The sequence below is a fragment of the Chrysoperla carnea genome, chromosome 3 (genome assembly GCF_905475395.1).
Source record: "Chrysoperla carnea chromosome 3, inChrCarn1.1, whole genome shotgun sequence".
In the NCBI taxonomy this organism is placed as follows: domain Eukaryota; kingdom Metazoa; phylum Arthropoda; class Insecta; order Neuroptera; family Chrysopidae; genus Chrysoperla; species Chrysoperla carnea.
In genome coordinates, this window is record NC_058339.1 from 71,870,132 (window position 1) to 71,889,345 (window position 19,214).

At 29.1% G+C, this 19,214-nt stretch overlaps 1 protein-coding gene across 2 annotated transcripts in view; it reads left to right on the plus strand.

The window, feature by feature from the left end:
• Window positions 1-18,657, plus strand: part of LOC123294670 (transmembrane protein 47) — a 348,412-nt gene extending 329,755 nt beyond the window's left edge. For both annotated transcript variants that reach the window (XM_044875776.1, XM_044875775.1), the window contains 4 exons: window positions 8,981-9,167; window positions 14,916-15,065; window positions 16,085-16,147; window positions 18,285-18,657. In XM_044875776.1, coding sequence (XP_044731711.1) covers window positions 8,981-9,167; window positions 14,916-15,065; window positions 16,085-16,147; window positions 18,285-18,445 — 561 coding nt within the window. In that variant the 3' untranslated portion in view covers window positions 18,446-18,657. The remainder of the gene's footprint in view (window positions 1-8,980; window positions 9,168-14,915; window positions 15,066-16,084; window positions 16,148-18,284) is intronic.
• The last annotated feature ends 557 nt before the right edge of the window (window positions 18,658-19,214 follow it).

The window sequence follows — 19,214 nt, forward strand, 5'->3', positions numbered from 1 at the left end:
GATAGGGAGACTACATTTTTTTTTACCTATCTCAATACTATAAGAGAAACTGAGATAGGTAGAGAATCGTATACCTGTCTCGCTTCCTCCTCTATGAGCAATGCGGATTTGGATAAAGAAACACACAAGTTTATGGCACACAATAAAGTTATAACAATGGCGACTTCGCCTTAAAATAACTCACCCATTCCTGGTCTAAAATAACTTGAGAATTTGTGTAGATTTGGACAATTTTGCTTCGATTTGGTTTTTTACATTTTAATCAAATTAAATTACTTAATTGCTAAACAAATTTTTATTATGAACCATAATTTGAATAAAAGATAACGATCGTTAAGTTTTCAACAGGTTTTTATTCTCTATCGTGTGAATAATTTCAATAAATAATTTACGCATATTTAATTAATTATTAACAATAGAAATTACTAAATTCAACGAATTCGTTCGTTAAATTAAACATATATATTTTAATTATTATTATAATTAATTAGCTATACATTATACATATTTATATTTCTAAAATAGTATAATTGAATGTTAATAAAACTAATAACGTTTGGTTTCAACAATATATTCTTTAGGTTGTTTGTCCTAGTGTCAGAAGATTATATATCTTTTTATAGGTATTAAGTGTATTATAATACAATTACCATAAAAAGTCGATTGACCGTCTCTAACTCGTAAACTTAATTAAAGTTCGGATCAATTAACACGGAGACGGTAGAGTTTTTAACAAGTTTTCAGTTATTATACCATGTATATGAAATATACCAAGGTATACTAAGTTTAGTTCGTAACGCTTAAAAATATTGATACTATGAACAAAATTTGGTTATAGATGTTCATAAAATCACCTAATTAGTCCATTTCCGGTTGTCTGTCTGTCTGTCGTCTGTCGCCTATCCGCCTGTCATCATGATTACTCAAAAACGAAAAGAGATATCAAGCTGAAATTTGTATATTGTGCTTAGAACGTAAAGAGTGAAGTCAAGTTCGTAAATGAGCAACATAGGACAATTGGGTATATTAAATTTACTTTACTCTAAAAGAAAATAACAAATTGTCTTTTAAATGCAGAAATAATTTTCGATGAAACATAACTGCTCTAATACTTACTATCTCACTTTAATGTGATAGAAATGTGGTTAAATTTTCTTTTTTTCGAAAAATGTCATTATACTATTACAAATTTTACTGTCATATACGCACTCAAAATACAAGAAAAACACGGTATTGTGAACCGGACGCCATTATTTAAGTTTGTTCCATAAACTCATAATAAAATAAGCTCTGGATATTGAAGGGAAAAATTGATGACCTATTTAAATTTCATCTAAAAATAATATTAACCCCGGTAATATACATAAATATAGTTAGTAACTATTTTAAATTGCTCACCTAATCCCATTTGAACAGAGCCATTTGTAACGATTTTATTTACCCAAAAAAGTAAAAAAACTAAAAATAAATTTTCTAGTTTTTCGTTTTATATTTCAACGTAAATAGATTGGGTACGAAAACTACGAGCCAAGTGAAGGTATAAGACGGAAGTGATAAATAAAATAGATGGGTAACTTTGAAGATGAAACGGTAATGGACGGGCTGGTGTATAAATGAGGTTATCACATCTCACTAGTATATAATATTGTGGATGCTTTTTGGTTCTGTTACTTGAGATGAATATTATCTGGGCATTATTTTATTTCGTTAACTAAAAGAAATAACAGTAAACTTTTTCACAATATGACGTCTTTATGATCTCTTAACGAATAGAGCTTTTATTGACGTGTAACATTTTTCCACTCGGTTGTTATATATATTTTTTGTGGTAGTGATTTTGTAAGAAAGGACGGATATGTGTAAACGGAAACCGGAGTAGCGAAGCGCGCGCTATTTGATTTCATTTATATTTAAATACGACATCTTGTGTGTCTACAGTACAACATCTTGTATGTGACGGCTTGGCGAGAAAGAGAAATAGGGAAGGAGAAACTTAATAGAAGTTGGTTGGAAATGTAATTTTCTTGACAGGAAATATTATTTGAGAAAATTACCACATAGACTTAGACAACATTAAGACAAGATACTGACATTAGGCTAGATACTGATTAAGAATATTGTTTTCATCCTTATCTTTGTTCTTAAATTTTGTATACAAATTTAAACGCCAAAGTATTTTTTTAAGATTGACTCGACAAGTTATTTGCTTGTAGAGTTTAAGCCGTTGTATCATAGAAACCATCAATAATAGTCGAAAGACTTTGACGTTTAAACTTGTAAACGAAATTTTGTAAACAAACGTAAATAATAAATAAATAAGTTAATATTGACTAGCGAGACATGAAATACTTGTTTCATTAAAGAATTTAATTTTTTAGCTACTTTTAGTTTTTACCGTGTGAATTAATTGTAGTTTAAAAAAGACTTACTTCCGATTTAGAAGTCAACCCATTATGTGCGTATATTACGTTTGGTTTGATCAGGATATTTAATATGTCATAACATAAAAATTTCATTGTATTTACTTTAAATTATATCTGTCATCTTTAGCTTCTTATAACTTCAACTCATTTTTTTTTTATGATAAAATATACAATTTTAACAAAAAATACAAATTGACAAATTATAAAAATATTTTTCTCAAAATACATGGCAAGCGGAATCGATTGAAAAAGTTTTAGTTTCCTAGGTAACCTAAATACAAATAGTCGATTTTTGGTAGCTTTTTTTTTTTTGTAGTTGCACTTGTTTTGGTTTTACCTCCCAAAAAGCAAACAAATCAGAATGATAACGTGCGATAAAGAACAAAGTTCCAAAATTACACATTGTGCCTAGAGCATAAATGGCCCAGTTGATTAAGGCGCTTGGCATTAATTCAAGAAACCCGGGCTCGCATCCTAATATGTGTACATCTTCTCTTCTAATTCTCTTTAACTTAAAAGAATTAATCCATAATAGACCAACATCTGATGAATGAGATTAGCAAATCGAATATCAGGTATGCTTGTGCCCATATTATTATGTATGGTTGCTATCTCTTATCTGAATAGATTTATAAATGCAGACACGTACATACATAATACATATATGTACGTTACGTATGTAGTACACTTCGATATCTGTACCATTTACATTTTACGATGGTAAAACAAACATTTTAAATGTAATATTTTTTAAAATAAAATTTATATATTTTTTGTTTTTTTATTCATGTGTGTACTATTTTCATGTTGCTTGTGTGTCAGTTTGAAATTCAATTACAGATTATTTAGTTTTTTTTTTTTTTATTTGGAATACGAAAATCGTGATATATTTGAAAACAAATATAAATGGTTTGGAATGTCTGAACGAAATATGTAGCATGTGAAAACTGTCCAACTATTTATTACACTGACCAGTCTAATTCTTACATTTTTACATGTATTTTGCGAGAATTAATTTATCTTTTTTTTATCACTTGGGTATTAGTTTTCTTAATTCATATCTTGTGAGTATTGTTTTTGAGCATTTGATGTCGCATAGTCAAAATTTACAGTAAACAAGTGGAAACAAACAATTGTCTGAGTTAACTGTTGAAATAGCCTGTATAGAAAATGTTGTATATCAATGTTTGCATTATTTTATATAAATTAGAAGAGTTTAAAAACAAACAAAATTATGGCAACCGTTCGGACGCCATTCATTTTGTTTTCGAAAATTTCGAAAACTGTCGAAAGTATTTTCTATATTTTTTTTTACGTTCTTCGAGAATGTTTCACAAGACATCACAGAAATAGTGACGTTTTCGAAAAAAATGTTTCAATCAAAATTTGTTTATTTTTTTATAAGGAACTTTTTTTTATATTTTAACTTTTGTTCTATCTCTAACGGCTTACAAGAAACCCAATTAACCTATGTTGCTCATTTGCGAACTTTGCGTTACTTTTTACGCACTGAGCAGACTATACAAATATCTCTTTTCGTGTTTGAGTAATCGTGTTCACAGATAGACGGACAGACAACTGAAAATGAACTAATTAGGTGATTTTATGAACACCTATACCAAAAATATGTTCGTAGCATCCATATTTTTAAGAATTACAAACTTGGATCTAAACTTAAAAACTGATTGGACCTGCTCCCCCTCCTAGGCAATTGAAAAAACTTAACTGTTTATTATACCATGTATATATGAAATATACATAGTATATTAAGTTTAGTCCCAAGTTTGTAACGCTTAAAAATATTGATGCTACGAAAAAAATTTTGGTATAGGTAAATCGATCGGAAATCGATCCAAAATATCGTTTTTTTCGAAAATTACTCGGCCAAATAATTTTTTACGATTTTTTCTAAGGGGTACCCCTTGAAAAAATTGCAAAAAATCGATACAAATTTATCGTCTCCAATTTCGATAAAACTCTGTATATATGGTAATTTTGACCCAAAAAATACAAAAATCGGTTTCATTTAACGATTGGGCGAATAATTCTCGTGATAATACCGGAAATCGATCCGAAATATCGTTTTTTTCGAAAATTACTCGGCCAATCGCCAAATAAACTCGATTTTTGAATTTCTTGGGTCAAAATTACCTTATAAACTGAGTTTCATCAAATTCCGAAACCAATAATTTTTTACGATTTTTTCGAATTTTTCTAAGGGGTACCCCTTGAAAAAATTGCAAAAAATCGATACAAATTTATCGTCTCCAATTTCGATAAAACTCTGTATATAAGGTAATTTTGACCCAAAAAATACAAAAATCGGTTTCATTTAACGATTGGGCGAATAATTCTCCTGATAATACCGGAAATCGATACGAAATATCGTTTTTTTTCGAAAATTACTCGGCCAATCGCTAAATAAACTCGATTTTTGAATTTCTTGGGTCAAAATTACCTTATAAACTGAGTTTCATCAAATTCCGAAACCAATAATTTTTTACGATTTTTTCGAATTTTTCTAAGGGGTACCCCTTGAAAAAATTGCAAAAAATCGATACAAATTTATCGTCTCCAATTTCGATAAAACTCTGTATATAAGGTAATTTTGACCCAAAAAATACAAAAATCGGTTTCATTTAACGATTGGGCGAATAATTCTCCTGATAATACCGGAAATCGATCCGAAATATCGTTTTTTTCGAAAATTACTCGGCCAATCGCTAAATAAACTCGATTTTTGAATTTCTTGGGTCAAAATTACCTTATAAACTGAGTTTCATCAAATTCCGAAACCAATAATTTTTTACGATTTTTTCGAATTTTTCTAAGGGGTACCCCTTGAAAAAATTGCAAAAAATCGATACAAATTTATCGTCTCCAATTTCGATAAAACTCTTGATTTTATAGTATGTATGTTATGGTTATATCAGTTATAGTATCAGACAGAGTAATCAACACTTTCCATACATGGTATTTCGACAATTAACTCAGTCAATTGTTTGTTTTCTCTTGTTAACTATAAAGTTTACTGAAAACAATTTATACCTTCAAATAAAAAGTAGGAGGGGTATGTGACGGGTTAGTATTATCACTTATTCGTAAACCAATTTTTTGTCTACATTACTGGTATAATATATATTAAAATCCAAGGCTGAAATCGAACAGCGTTTCCAACTCTTCTAATTATTAAATAGATCAAACGATACAAATTCTGTGAAAATTGCTTCAACTATGCCTCATAGTATCATGTTTCTTTGTTCTTTATTGAAGTTTAAACACATACCGAAGAACAATTCTAAAATATTTAATCAAAATATGAGGGGAGGAATCTAGTTTTGGAACAGGGCGATGGAAACCCACAAAAAGGTATTATAGTGGATTACGCAGAAGAAAGACTAGATCTATCAACTTTTAAACAGGATTTGCTACCAACAAGCAATACCGTTGTGACCTATTAAAAAGCTGACTCCTGATAGAGCTATTTTGATCTTGGAGCCTAACAAATATGTTACGTAGATCAATTCAAAAAGGATTCTATTAAATATAAAGGTGTGAAGATTTTTTACATTTGTAAATATTAAAAAAAAAAAAAAAGTAATAATCCCCCAAATAATTCTTTTTTTTTATAAACAAAATTAAAATATACCCCAATTCAAATATACCTACATATATGATATTAAAATAATATCTAATCAAATTTTTCATTAAAATACATATTTACAGAAAATTAAAATAAATATTTACCTTATTAATAATATATTTTATTATCACATTACGTAAATAATAATAATAAATTATAAAATATATTTATTATTGTGTAGGGTCATTCAATAAGAGTGATATTTTTTTTTAAAATAAATTAAAAATAAATCAATTCGTTTTTTTAAATGAATTAAAAATAAATCAATTCGCTCGTACATCAAAGGATGTACGAGCGCCAGGGCAATTGTGGATAAAAGTCTTGATTTTTTTTTATGAAGTTGGACTAAATCTAAATTAATTCGGGAAATTTTAGGGGGGGTTGCCCGATTATTTAAATAAATAAATGTAGTAGAAAGTAGGCATATTTAAAATTGGTCCTATGTGAAAACGGTAGATGGATGATATGTTTTCACAGATTTCTCTAAAACTAGCAGATGGAAATTTAAAAAAAAACAAGTGAAAACAAACAATTGACTGAGTTAATTGTTGAAATACCATGTATAGACAATGTTGATTACTCTATCACATTACACATATACCTATACATGTCACACATACATAACTGATAATCCCATATTAATACATACTATAAAATTTGCATCTAATATGTGCTTTCGTGAGTAAGCAGTGATGTTTACAAAAAAAAAAGTTTCAAACAAAAGTTGTTTATTTATTGATAAGGAAAATTTTTTACATTTAAACTTTTGTCCTATTTAACGGTTTACAAAATGGGTCCTACGGACACAAGACCCAATTGACCTATGTTGCTCATTTACGAACTTGACCTCACTTTGTACGTCTGATATATTTTTTGTTTTTGAGTTATCGTGTTGACAGACGAACGGACGGGAGGACGGACGGACTAATTAGATGATTCTATGAACACCTATACCAAAATTTTTTTCGTAGTATCAATATTTTAAAGCTTTTTTAAAACTTGGGACTAAACTTAATATACTATGTATATTTCATATATAGATCATATAAAAACCTATTTAAATTAATACTTAAACCTTAATAAATTATTGAAAACAAAAAGAAACCCGCTGTCCGACTAATTAAGGATGTATGAGCACAGTAGTGGAGACATCAATTTTGATGATGGCTTATATTATAACTTGACAATATAAGACTACAATTATAACTTGACAATATAAGTAAGAATACAATTTTTCGATATCTGGAGTAATTTTCAAAATATTGGAAATTGAAAATTTTGTTTAATTATTTAGTTTTCGATATTTCGAAAACCAAGGCAGGCAGATATGGAAAAATTTTATTCTTATTTTTCGTCTAAGAATTCATGAAGTTGTAACAAAATTCATTACAAGGTTGAAAATAAGGTACAAATAAAATTCTACTTTATTTCGTAGCATAGACATTGAAGTTGTATTGTGAACAAAATAGTGTTCAAATATTCACCACAGCTTTTTGCAACCCTGAATTTGTCCAATGTTCATGCATGAAAATAAAACACAATATACCTTAATAAGTTAAATTATTTTTTAATTCAAATTGTAAAAAGTATCACTCTTATTGAAATACCCTATATTTTAAATGAATCATTTTATTATTGTAAAGATATGAATTGAAATGAAACCTATTAAAATTATTATTATTATATTGATAATACACATAATATTTTCAATAATTAAATATTGAACCATATTTTATTTATTGCCATGTTTGTTTGAGTTTTTTGTTTTAAAACACCCATTTTATAAATTTGGAAATAAAAAGTGCTATGATCAAATTTTAATAATAATAAATATTTCGTTATTGATAAATAATTTTAAAATTAATAATTCGATTATAGATTTAGTTAATCAAATTATAAATAAACACGATACTATAAAAAATACACAATGAAATTCGAAATGCGTGGAACATAAAAAAGGGTAACCCTCTCCATATCGCCCTTTCTCAGTGTGGTAAGACTATTTAAGGACTGCAACCACACAAAGTTTTTACTTGTTGCAAATAAGCCCAACAAATGTACGATAACTTTATACCAAATAAATGTATCCAAGGGAGCAATAATCAGTACTTAAAATACGCCTGATTACAAACAATTGAACATTATTAACAAAATTAATAATAATATGGTTTCACACAATTATTGATATCCAATTAAATTTTATGTTTATCTTTAACAATAACACATAATTATATTCTATCATAATTATTATTATTATAAAATATTAGTCTACAGTACATCGCTCTTTTTCAAAAATAATAACCTACAGGCGCTAAATTTCGAAACTTGAAAGTTTCAAGATCTACAAACAGGCAAAATATTTGAAAGTCATTTGAGAATGGTTGGAAATTTGAGAACCGATTGTCAAAATCGAGTCTTTTTTCTTTTACGCAAATTTTCATAGCCAAGAATTTTTTATTCCGAGAAAGCTTATAATTGATGAATATTCAAAAAAAAAGCTTTTTTCATTGAGGGCGCATTTCAAACAAGGGGATTATTGAATACAAAATGCAGAAATCAGTTTGTCCAAAACTCAACAAAGCAGGGTACCCAACGTCGAAAAGTAAACATCGTTCTTTCGGAAGCCGAGCAAAATGATTTTTTTATTTTTTATTAAATTATCTTTCTACTTGAATATTGACTTCGACTTTCCACATGTAGAGGAAATTACTTATATAAATTTCCAGCTTTTGTCAAAGACCGCCAAAAATTATGCCTGGTTCAATTCCTTTCCATTACGATGAAACTAATACATTTTTTATCTGGGAAAAGTCTGGAAAGTTTTAGCCTCCAAGTGACTGTGAAAATGGATACTGTACTGTAGACTAAATGGAAAGCACATTATACTAACTTCAATTGTTTTATTTGATTATAGGTGATAGCATTCATATGTGGACTTATTGTTATCATATTGATGATAATGGGACTTGTCTCTACAGACTGGCTAATGGCAGCCGGTTGGCGACAAGGATTATTCATGCATTGCATTGAAGAGGATGCACCAACACCTTTACCATTTAATATGCAAGAGCCACCAGGTTGTTATCAATCGAGAGATGCTGGTTAGTATACGACGATCTATACAGCTATTATCATTATTATCATTGCATTCATGCATGTATGTTGTTGAAATTATTCTAAATATCAATTCTTCATATATTTATTCGAAGTAAATTCGAGATAGAATCAATATCGAGACAAGTACATCTATTTGTATTAATATGAAATTCGAATACAATATCTATTAGAATAGAAAATGTACCAATTTAAAAAATAATTCATAATCTTATGTTCAGTGTTGTAGTTCTATAGAAGATGCTTTTAAAATAACCTTCTGTCCACTAAAAATAAATTGGAAAGAAAAGAGTTTCTAATGATTAATCATGATATGTAGATATAGCCGCATCAATGAATGTTTTTACTCGGAAGTCCTCAATAACAGCTCCGATTTTGATGATTCTTTTTTCAAAACGATTCTTTTTGTATATTATTCAAAATCAGAAACATTTCAGAGCCGGAAAATAATCTGGAGAGAGAATAGGCAATGTCGCGACTGATATATCGACGCCCAGCCCAAATCGCAAATGATAGAAGTTTGAAATTTCGATAACTTATTGATTTCATACTCTAGTTGCCACATAAGAAAGGATTTTTCGAAATTCATCCCCTAAAAGGGTGAAATAGGGGATGAAAGTTTGTATGAAAAGATATATATTAACTGTCATTTTTTAGTTCACTACTTAACCGATTTTAAAAGTTCTTTCACCTATATAGAATACATTATCAGCAAGTGATATGGCCGTATTTTCTTTTCAAAATTATTAGAGACTCGCACTAAAAGTTACAATCCATTAAATAGTGAACAAAACGGAAGTTCAGAGAATTGAGGGCTAAAACGTGGAAAACTGCTAGTTATTTGTATTTTTTAAATAAAATATTGTTGACTTGTTTATTCATTTTTCTATTCAATTTCTTTTTTATTCAGTAATTTGATTGAGAAATCACGAAAAATTCGACCTCGTCTATAATCGAATACAAAGATGTAATTTATAGAATACTCCCCGTTAAACTCTCAAATATATAACATTTTTTGCAATCAATTCTAATCTTATATATTATTACTATAATAATAATAATGGGGTTTAACCTCCGTTTCTCTGACATATACGCCTATAACAGAGGCCACCCACATCATTATTTGTGAATCTTTATTTATTTAATTACAAATTATATTTACAATTACATTTTTGATGTGGGTGGAGTCGGTTACTACGTTCTTATCCAAGCGACGACAATGTGATCAATTCTGCACTCCCATTAATTATAATTGTTCACACTGCCGCTGCCTGGATTCGAACCCGCAACCTAAGTCTAAGTAAACTTACGGTCTATAACTAATGCCTTAGACCGCTCGGCCACTTAGGCTCTAATCTTATATATTATTACTATAGCAAGTTTTTTTCTGTCCTACCCTTATCTTCCTTATTCCTTTATCAAATTCCATGATTCACCCCTCATTTTCAAGATTATTATTTCTAGGTTTAGCAAAAAATATTCTAATGGTCTAAAAATGTACCGCTTAGGAAAAAACATGCTAAACAAATACTTTGAACGAAAAAATATCATAAATTTAAATAATAAATTTATTAGACAAACATGTTAGTTTTTACAGATGTTCTCCTAATACTCAAAACATTGGTAGGCAAATATGTTAGTTTTTATAGAACTCTCCTAATACTCTAGATATATAATTACTATTTTTAATACATGTTCTCCTAATATTAATTTAAGAATTTTTTATTTTTTTCACCACTTTTCTACGAAATTTGCTGTTTGTTGTTTTTAGCCACAGGTACAAGATAACCACGAGTTACAGTAACTACGTGAGCGGAATTCCGCACAGGTCGAGCTAGTTGCTAATAACGTAGTTAATAAACGTCATTCTTTGATTTTTTCTAAGCCAGTAACAATTTTTTAATTTTCAAATACAACTAAAAAAGAATTATAGTTGTATAAAGCTAGAAAACTAGTTTTAACTCCTCTAATGAGCTACTTTAAAAAAAGAGTCATATGTATGTGTTTACTTTGTGAAACAGCAAAAAAAAAATAACTCATTTCTATTTTTCAAATACGATTTTCTCTACAAAAGAGAAAAAAAATTAAAGTGTTTTAGAAAAAAATACATATATATTATAATTTCATATAATGCCCTTTAATGACGTTAAAGTCGCGCTCGTTTTTTTTCCTGTACAATTCACTCGCTCATTAAAGAAGAGAAGGGGGGATTAGGTATACTTTGTACATTTTATATAACTACATATTTAATCCAGTAAATATGTATGAAAATATGGGGTTGCTGTGCAAAAGGTCGGGTAGTTTTGATTTTTGGATATGTTGTTAGTGTTGAGCCCATGACTTAAAATCCAAGTTTTCCACCTCGGGGTGCCAAGGCGCGCCGCGGGGCGCGCCACTTTTTAATGAAATATCGAAAATTTGACCATTCCTAAGTGAAATCTCGCGAACGGTTTATTTTACAGAAAATATTATTTTAATAAATTAAAGGGTAATAAATTTGTGACAGTTTAAGCCCAACACCAGGTTTGTAGCGTAAATAATGGCTGAATTATAGATCTTCAAAATAAATTAACTAAGATAATTGGGATCAATGATATAGGTTGGTAAACCTGCATTATTAATTGATCAGCTAAGTGTTAGTAGTTTAGTAAAAACAAATTAATTCTATTGTCATGTTATTGTCAGATTTGTTGTTTAAAATGATCTGAATGTTCGTGCATGGTTATTGCTTAAAAGTATCATTTTTAAGATACAGAAGTGGCTAGGTCAAGAGAAAAACCCTCTTGAATGGGGCTGGGTATCTACCAGATTTGTGCTCTCTCCCCTCAAAATGGACAGAGATGCAGCTCCTGAATCCCTTCTTAAAATGATATCTTGCAATTGTAAGAAAGCGTGCAAGAACTCATGTGGTTGCCGTAAAGCTGGTCTTATATGTTCTTCTCTATGCACCTGTTCTCTAGGAGAATCTTGCGAAAACGTTTCGGAAATAAATCCGTTTGAGGGGAGCTTTGAAGACGAAGACGACATGCTGGCGTCAATAAATAACTCTAAACATGAAGATATAGGAGAGTTAAATTTTCCACTGGATGAAGAGAACAAGGAGCATCAGGCAGAGCTTGAGCATTTCCATCCTGGCCCATCAAAAATGCGAAAACTTTAAATAGATACTGTTATCGTTATTTGTAACAAATACTTCCAAAGTGTACTGTATTGTTTTAACTAAATGGGACATTCATTGATAAAAAAATGTTAATATATAACTCCTACAAACACACTTTTCATTCTTTCTTTCATAATTTTATTAATACTTTCTTTTATTCTTTTATAGCAAATAAACTAACATACACAATTAATTTATACGGAGTTTGATTTAAACAATTATATTGTGGAAATATTTTTAAAAAATCACGATTTTCACAAATCTTTGAAAAATTGGTTTATTTTGAAGGTTTGTATTTCAGCCATTATTTACGCTACAAACCTGGTGTTGGGCTTAAACTGTCACAAATTTATTACCCTTTAATTTATTAAAATAATATTTTCTGTAAAATAAACCGTTCGCGAGATTTCACTTAGGAATGGTCAAATTTTCGATATTTCATTAAAAAGTGGCGCGCCCCGCGGCGCGCCTTGGCACCCCGAGGTGGAAAACTTGGATTTTAAGTCATGGGCCTAACACTAACAACATAGGAAAAAATCAAAACTACCCGACCTTTTGCATACCAGAATGTATTATTTTACTGAACTAATTATATAATATGTACAAATGTTTAGTAGGAATTATATAATAGAATCGAATAAAGTATAACGCTGTTTTATAACTTTTATAATTATAGTTCAGTGGTCTCTAAAGTGGAAATTCTTATGTTAGGTTGAATCGTAAAATGTGCAAATAATTGTGTACAGTATATTACGTTCTTACACATGAATATAATTTAGCTATGGTGATAAAATTTAATGGATCTAACGCCCCCATCATAATTATATTAATTGCATTAATTGTCATCAGTGTAACTTTTATGGGGCAGTGGTGAACAGGACCTCACCCTGAGAGCTTGGTATCTCCACTCCTCTTAAGGTAGTACGAGCGTCAAGGCAAGTTTAGACTTGTGGTTGAAATTATTTGTACCTTATTTTCAATTTTGATGATGATTTTCAACTTTGATAATAAATTTTGTTATAACTTTATGAACATTTACGAAAATTAAGAATAAAATTTTTCAATATCTGCCTTGCTTTTCGAAATATTGAAAGTTAAATAATTAAACAGAATTTTTCGATATTTTGAAAATTACTCCAGATACCGAAAAATTTTACTCTCACTTTTCGTCTTATGTTGTCAAGTTATAACATAATTCGACATCAAAATTGAAAATATATATTTTTTTAAAATTTGTATCCCCAGTACCGTGTTCATACATCCTTAATTAGTAGGGTGAATGGAGAAATCTTGAAAACATATCATCCATCTACCGTTTTACAATAAAACCAATGTTAAATATACTTTTGAAGTCATTTATTTATTTAAATAATCGGGCAACCCTCCCTAAAATTTTTAGAATTGATTTAGAATTAATCCAACTTAATATGAAAAAAATCTATTTATTTAAAATTGCCTTGGTGCTCTTACATCCTTAAAATTTTTTCAATTGTATCTTTTATATCTTGAATAAAATGGATCGAAAGTTTATTTATGCTAAACTCAAAATAACAAATAACTCTAATAAATACATCGATTTCCGTTCGTGTCCGATTTTATCTTCCTCTTCTATCTTGTAAAGTAAGCTTCACCCAAATAAACACAAACTTTGCCATATTTACAAATTTGAAGCTACCAACGATTTTTGTAGCTATCCAAAAGACACATTTATAACTATCCTTTCCCAGAAAACCTCGAAAAATACTGGAATTAAAACGAAAAAATATTTTATTCATCCTGTTTTCATATAATGTTATTCAAATTGCTTATATTCACGAAATAATTCGTTTTAAACAATTTCAAAGAGCAGTATTCGATTTGAACCAAAAATACAATAAAAAAAATGTAAATGATTATATTTTTAAATATTATATTAAATTGTAAAATTGATATTGTAAATAAAATGAATTTATAAATTCTCTTTTATGTGGTTAGAGGTACTATATTTTGTAATAGAAAATGAATAAATGTATGCAGTTTGATATGTACTTAGTACAAAGTATTATATATGTGTTTATAATTTATAATAACGGGTGTTCCAAAACTCAAAATTTTCCGGAAATGAAACAGAGTAAACTTTTAAAATAGAGTTATTATACATAGTATTTTTAAAGTTGTTGAACTAAATACTAAAAATCTTTTTCACAATGTTACTAAATTTCTAAAAATATTTCTTAAAGCGAATAAAAAAATTTTTATCCCTGTCCCAGGTCCACAACCAATCCCTCTCAAAAAAATAATCCCTCTTTATATCAGAGTAGATGAAAAAAGGTTTGATATTTAGACATTGGTTTCTGTAAGGAATATTTTCCCACAGTACACTTCCCGCTCACCAACGCTTTCTGTAGAGTCACGACGATTTTTCGATAGATTCATGGCTACTAAAATAAAGACTCCCGTGTGGGACCCCAGGTGCATTCACAAAAACTAAAGTGGACCAATGTAAAAAAAATTAATCTGTGTTTTGAAACACTTTGTATAACATTTAATTTTATATTATATAATAATACCTTAAACATATAAATTTATTTTACAGCATACGTAAAAGCAGCAGCGGCTTTATGTGTAATCACACTTTTGACTGATGTTGTAGCAACAGTTCTCACTGGATTGGGAATTAGAACCAAAGATCATCGAACCAAATATAAGTATTATAGATTTGCTGTACTTGTTATGTTACTAGCATGTAAGTATTACAATTTTCAAAATCTCTTTATGAATTTTCAATACCTTTTAAAGTCTACTTTAATTAAATATTTTGTTTTACTAATAGAATATGCCGTTTCTAATAGAATATACGTTTTACTAATCGAAATAAAATATGCCTTGCTATGCTTTTTCTATCTTAATAAAATTAGCTTATATTAAAGCTAGAGGTTCAATGAATTAATTGAAAAGTTTGTTCAATGTTCAGTAAACTAAATGGTATTCTCAAAAATTTGAAAAGGCCAAAATTGGATTAATTAAAATTCATTGGGGGATATGCTCATAGGAATATATATTAAATAGCATAGCCAGTGTTAATCAGTCTGAAAAAATAAAATCCAAGAAACTTTACAGCTCATAATGTACTCATTCAATACTACTTCTTGTCATCAATTTAATAACTTGGTTTTTATTCGTAAGAAGATTTTCAATTTGGAACGAATAATTTTTAAAGATTCCCCTCTTTCCAATTTCTTCCTAAATTTTAACATCAATACATAGTATAAAACAAAGTCACTTCCGTCTGTCTATCTCTAATCAGTGCATATGCTTAGAAACTACGCAACGGATTTTGATGCGGTTTTTCCTAATATATCGAGTGATTCAAGAGGAAGGTTTTTATGTATAATATAGAGTAAGGGGTTGAAGTAGGGGTTAACAGAGATGTGCTTCAAAAACTTAAAAAGTTGTGCATCAATTTAGCTGAAATGTTAACAAGATATACAACCAGCTTCAAGGATTGTTTTTATCTATTTTTAACCTTCAGAGGGTAGAAAGGTGGAGCGAGAAAGTCTGGATGAATAATCGAATATTTTCGAATATACCCAAGTGGGGTATCAAATAAAAGAGACGTGTTCATTACAAAACTGTAAACCCTACGTAAAGTGTTATGGGGGGAGAGGTGAAAGTGGGGATATTGCCCAGCATAGCGGGTAGTTCATAGCTTGTAGTAATATAATTTTGAAAATGACTAATTTGTTTTTTTTTCTTATTTTTCAGTAATTTCGATTTTAATTGCTTTAGTTATATATCCAGTATGTTTTGCTGCTGAATTAAATTTAGGTAAGTTTAAACAATTTTCATAAAGTTCTTTAAAACTGATTTACGAGGAAAAAATTTAATCTCTGCCCCTGATTGAAATGGTTTTCGAGCTTCAACCTATTGATTTTATAAAATAATAATCGTTTTTATTAACTCTACCTTCGATTCATAAATGAAATTTTCATTTTTATACCCTTATATATGAATTGCTTAGAAATATTAATGAAACAAATAAAATTTAGGTATAGGTGTTCATGAAATCATCTAATTAGCCCATTTCCGTTTATCCGTCTGTTCGTCCATCTGTCATCATGATAACTCAAAAACGAAAAAAGATATCAAACTCAAATTTGTACAGCGTCCTCAGGACATCAAAAGTTAAACTGAGTTCGTAAATAAGTCACATAGGTCAAGTGGGTCTTGAGTCCGTAGGATACATTTTGTAAACCGTAAAAGAAAGACCAAAAGTTTAAATGTAAAAAATATTCCTTATAAAAAAATAAACAACTTTTGTCTGAATCATTTTTCCGTAAATATCTTTGTTTTCCCATGAGGGGCCAATTTAGGACAAAACCTAAGTTTTCATTTTCTCAAAAACTATAAAAAGATAGAGAGCTAAAAATTTGTTGATAGCTCTATATAGTTTCATTTGTTTATTTTAACTTTTGAGTAAAATTAGAGCATGAAAATGATTAAAATATGAGTTATAATTCCGTACACATTCGGTATATGTTCACATACCTCCCAGGTAATATTAAACAGATTACATCTGAAATCAAAACATTATGTCGAACAGAATTTGATTGAATCAATTTACAAAAATAACAATATCAACACACGTTGTTCATGTCGAAATATTCGAAATTTAAACTTGTCAACAATTTTATACGATTTAAAATTTATATTCAAATTCAATTTCTTTCAATAAAATTCGACATTTTGTTTACGAAAGTAACTTTATTTTATTTTTTTTTATATTTCACCTTTTTTTTCTCTTATCCAACGTGAATTTTTGTACCTCTACAAATATTACAATCCTCAAGGCATATAACTTATTGCTTCACAAAAAAATCCCATTTATTTCATTTTCATAAAACATGGCTTTTCATAAAACGAATACATTTTTTTTTGCATTCTGATAGAAAGTTATTGTATTCACTCCGAAAATTCTAAAACAAATATTATCTCTGAATTTTAAGACACCCAGAACAGACGCCATTTGCACATTTTGCATATTGGATGAAATTTTGATTGATTATTCAAAAATTTGACTTTTGTCTTTCGTTTCGTATCGAAATTCAAAATAAATTGATGTTGGTCTTTCACAGTAAATTAAATTTTACATCTCTGTCAATCAAAAAATCGGATTTTGTACGTCTTGGCATTATCAAAAAAAAGTTGGTTTTTCTGTTTTCCACGAGAATTTTCTTCCGGATGATTCAGTTTATTATCGGATCCCGTTTTCTGTATATATTACAAATATTTACAAGGATATCAATATTTTACTTAAGGAACTTTTTATATGAAACTGAACCAAGTCTAAATCAATTCTGAAAACTTAGGGGATGGTTGTCCGATTATTTAAGTAAATAAATGACTTCAAAAGTAGGCTTATTTAACCTTGGTTTTATGAGAAAACATTAGATGGATGATATGTTTTCATAGATTTATCCAAAACTAGTCGGTGGAAATTAAAAAAAAAAAAAAATGTTTAAATTAAAGTTAAAAATTATTGAAAATAAAAAAAAACCGTTGTGTCCGACTAATTAAAGATGTCCGACTTATTAAAGATGGTAGTGGGGATACAAATTTAAGACGAAAAGTAAGAATAAAAATTTTCGATACCTGGAGTGATTTTAAAAATACCGAAAATTGAAAGTTTTGTTTAATTATTTAGCTTTCGATATTACGAAAATCAAGGCAGATGTCGAAAAATTTTATTCTTGTTTGTCGTCTACATTCATGAAGTTATAACAAAATTCACCATCAAAGTTGAAAATAAGGTACAAATAATTTCAACCACAAATGTAAACTTGCCTTGGTGCTTGTACTACCTTAATCAAAAAAATTATTTGTATTGTCTCTAAAATTCATAGCCACCACAAGCTATTTTACTGTATATTTTTAAGTAATAAATGTAATGTGTTTTTTTTTCTAGGTAATCGTACAGTTTGGGAATTTGGTTGGGCATATGGTGTGGGCTGGGGTGCCGCAATATTTTTATTCGGTGGTGTAATATTACTATTGTGCGATAAAGAAAGTGAAGAAATATATTATAAGGAACGTAAAATAGTTCATGATAATGATTCGAGAGCCTAGTGGCCGCACACCCTGCCCGATGTTGTTCTCTGATCGTGAGTGCGTTGCACGCACGTTAGTCAGTTCGTCGTCATATGTGTGCACATGAGAGTATATTTGTTGCTGTAAATGTGTGTTAATGTAATGCGTGACTTTTCAAATAAAAAATATTACGTTCAACTACTTATTGGTATGTGTGTGGTTTTATTCAAACGGTACGAATGACTTTTCGTGGCAGATAATAAAAATTTTTAAAAATATATTATATTTATATCAAATATTTTTGTTTGTGATAGCAACAAATTCACCTTAAACGGTAAACATATTTTGTTGATTTTATGTAAATTAGAACAGAAGCTGCTCATGCGCTAATAATACTTCATCGTTCTTTAATGTTTTCATTTTAAAAATATTTCAACTAACGACTTAACCGAAACATCACAAAAATGCTTTAAAATCGACATTCATATGACCTTATCATAAAGACTCCCCCTTTTTAACGGAACAAAAACATGAGTTTGATCATGGGTTTCCAATCAGAAACCGTCGCATTATAAACGACAACCAACATAACTTCTGATTGTATTACCTCAACCTATCACAAGTGCTTACCACCTCATTGCAGTGGAGCCTTAGGAATGTATCAAGTTAACTACTAATGTGTATACTAATACCTCAATCAGTTTTGTTTGTTATTTTTTAGATGATAGAGTGGCTAATTACTTAATTTTACTTCAAAGGACACTTCTTCATTGAAGAAACGCTACTTTACTTCGGCTGCTATGCCATC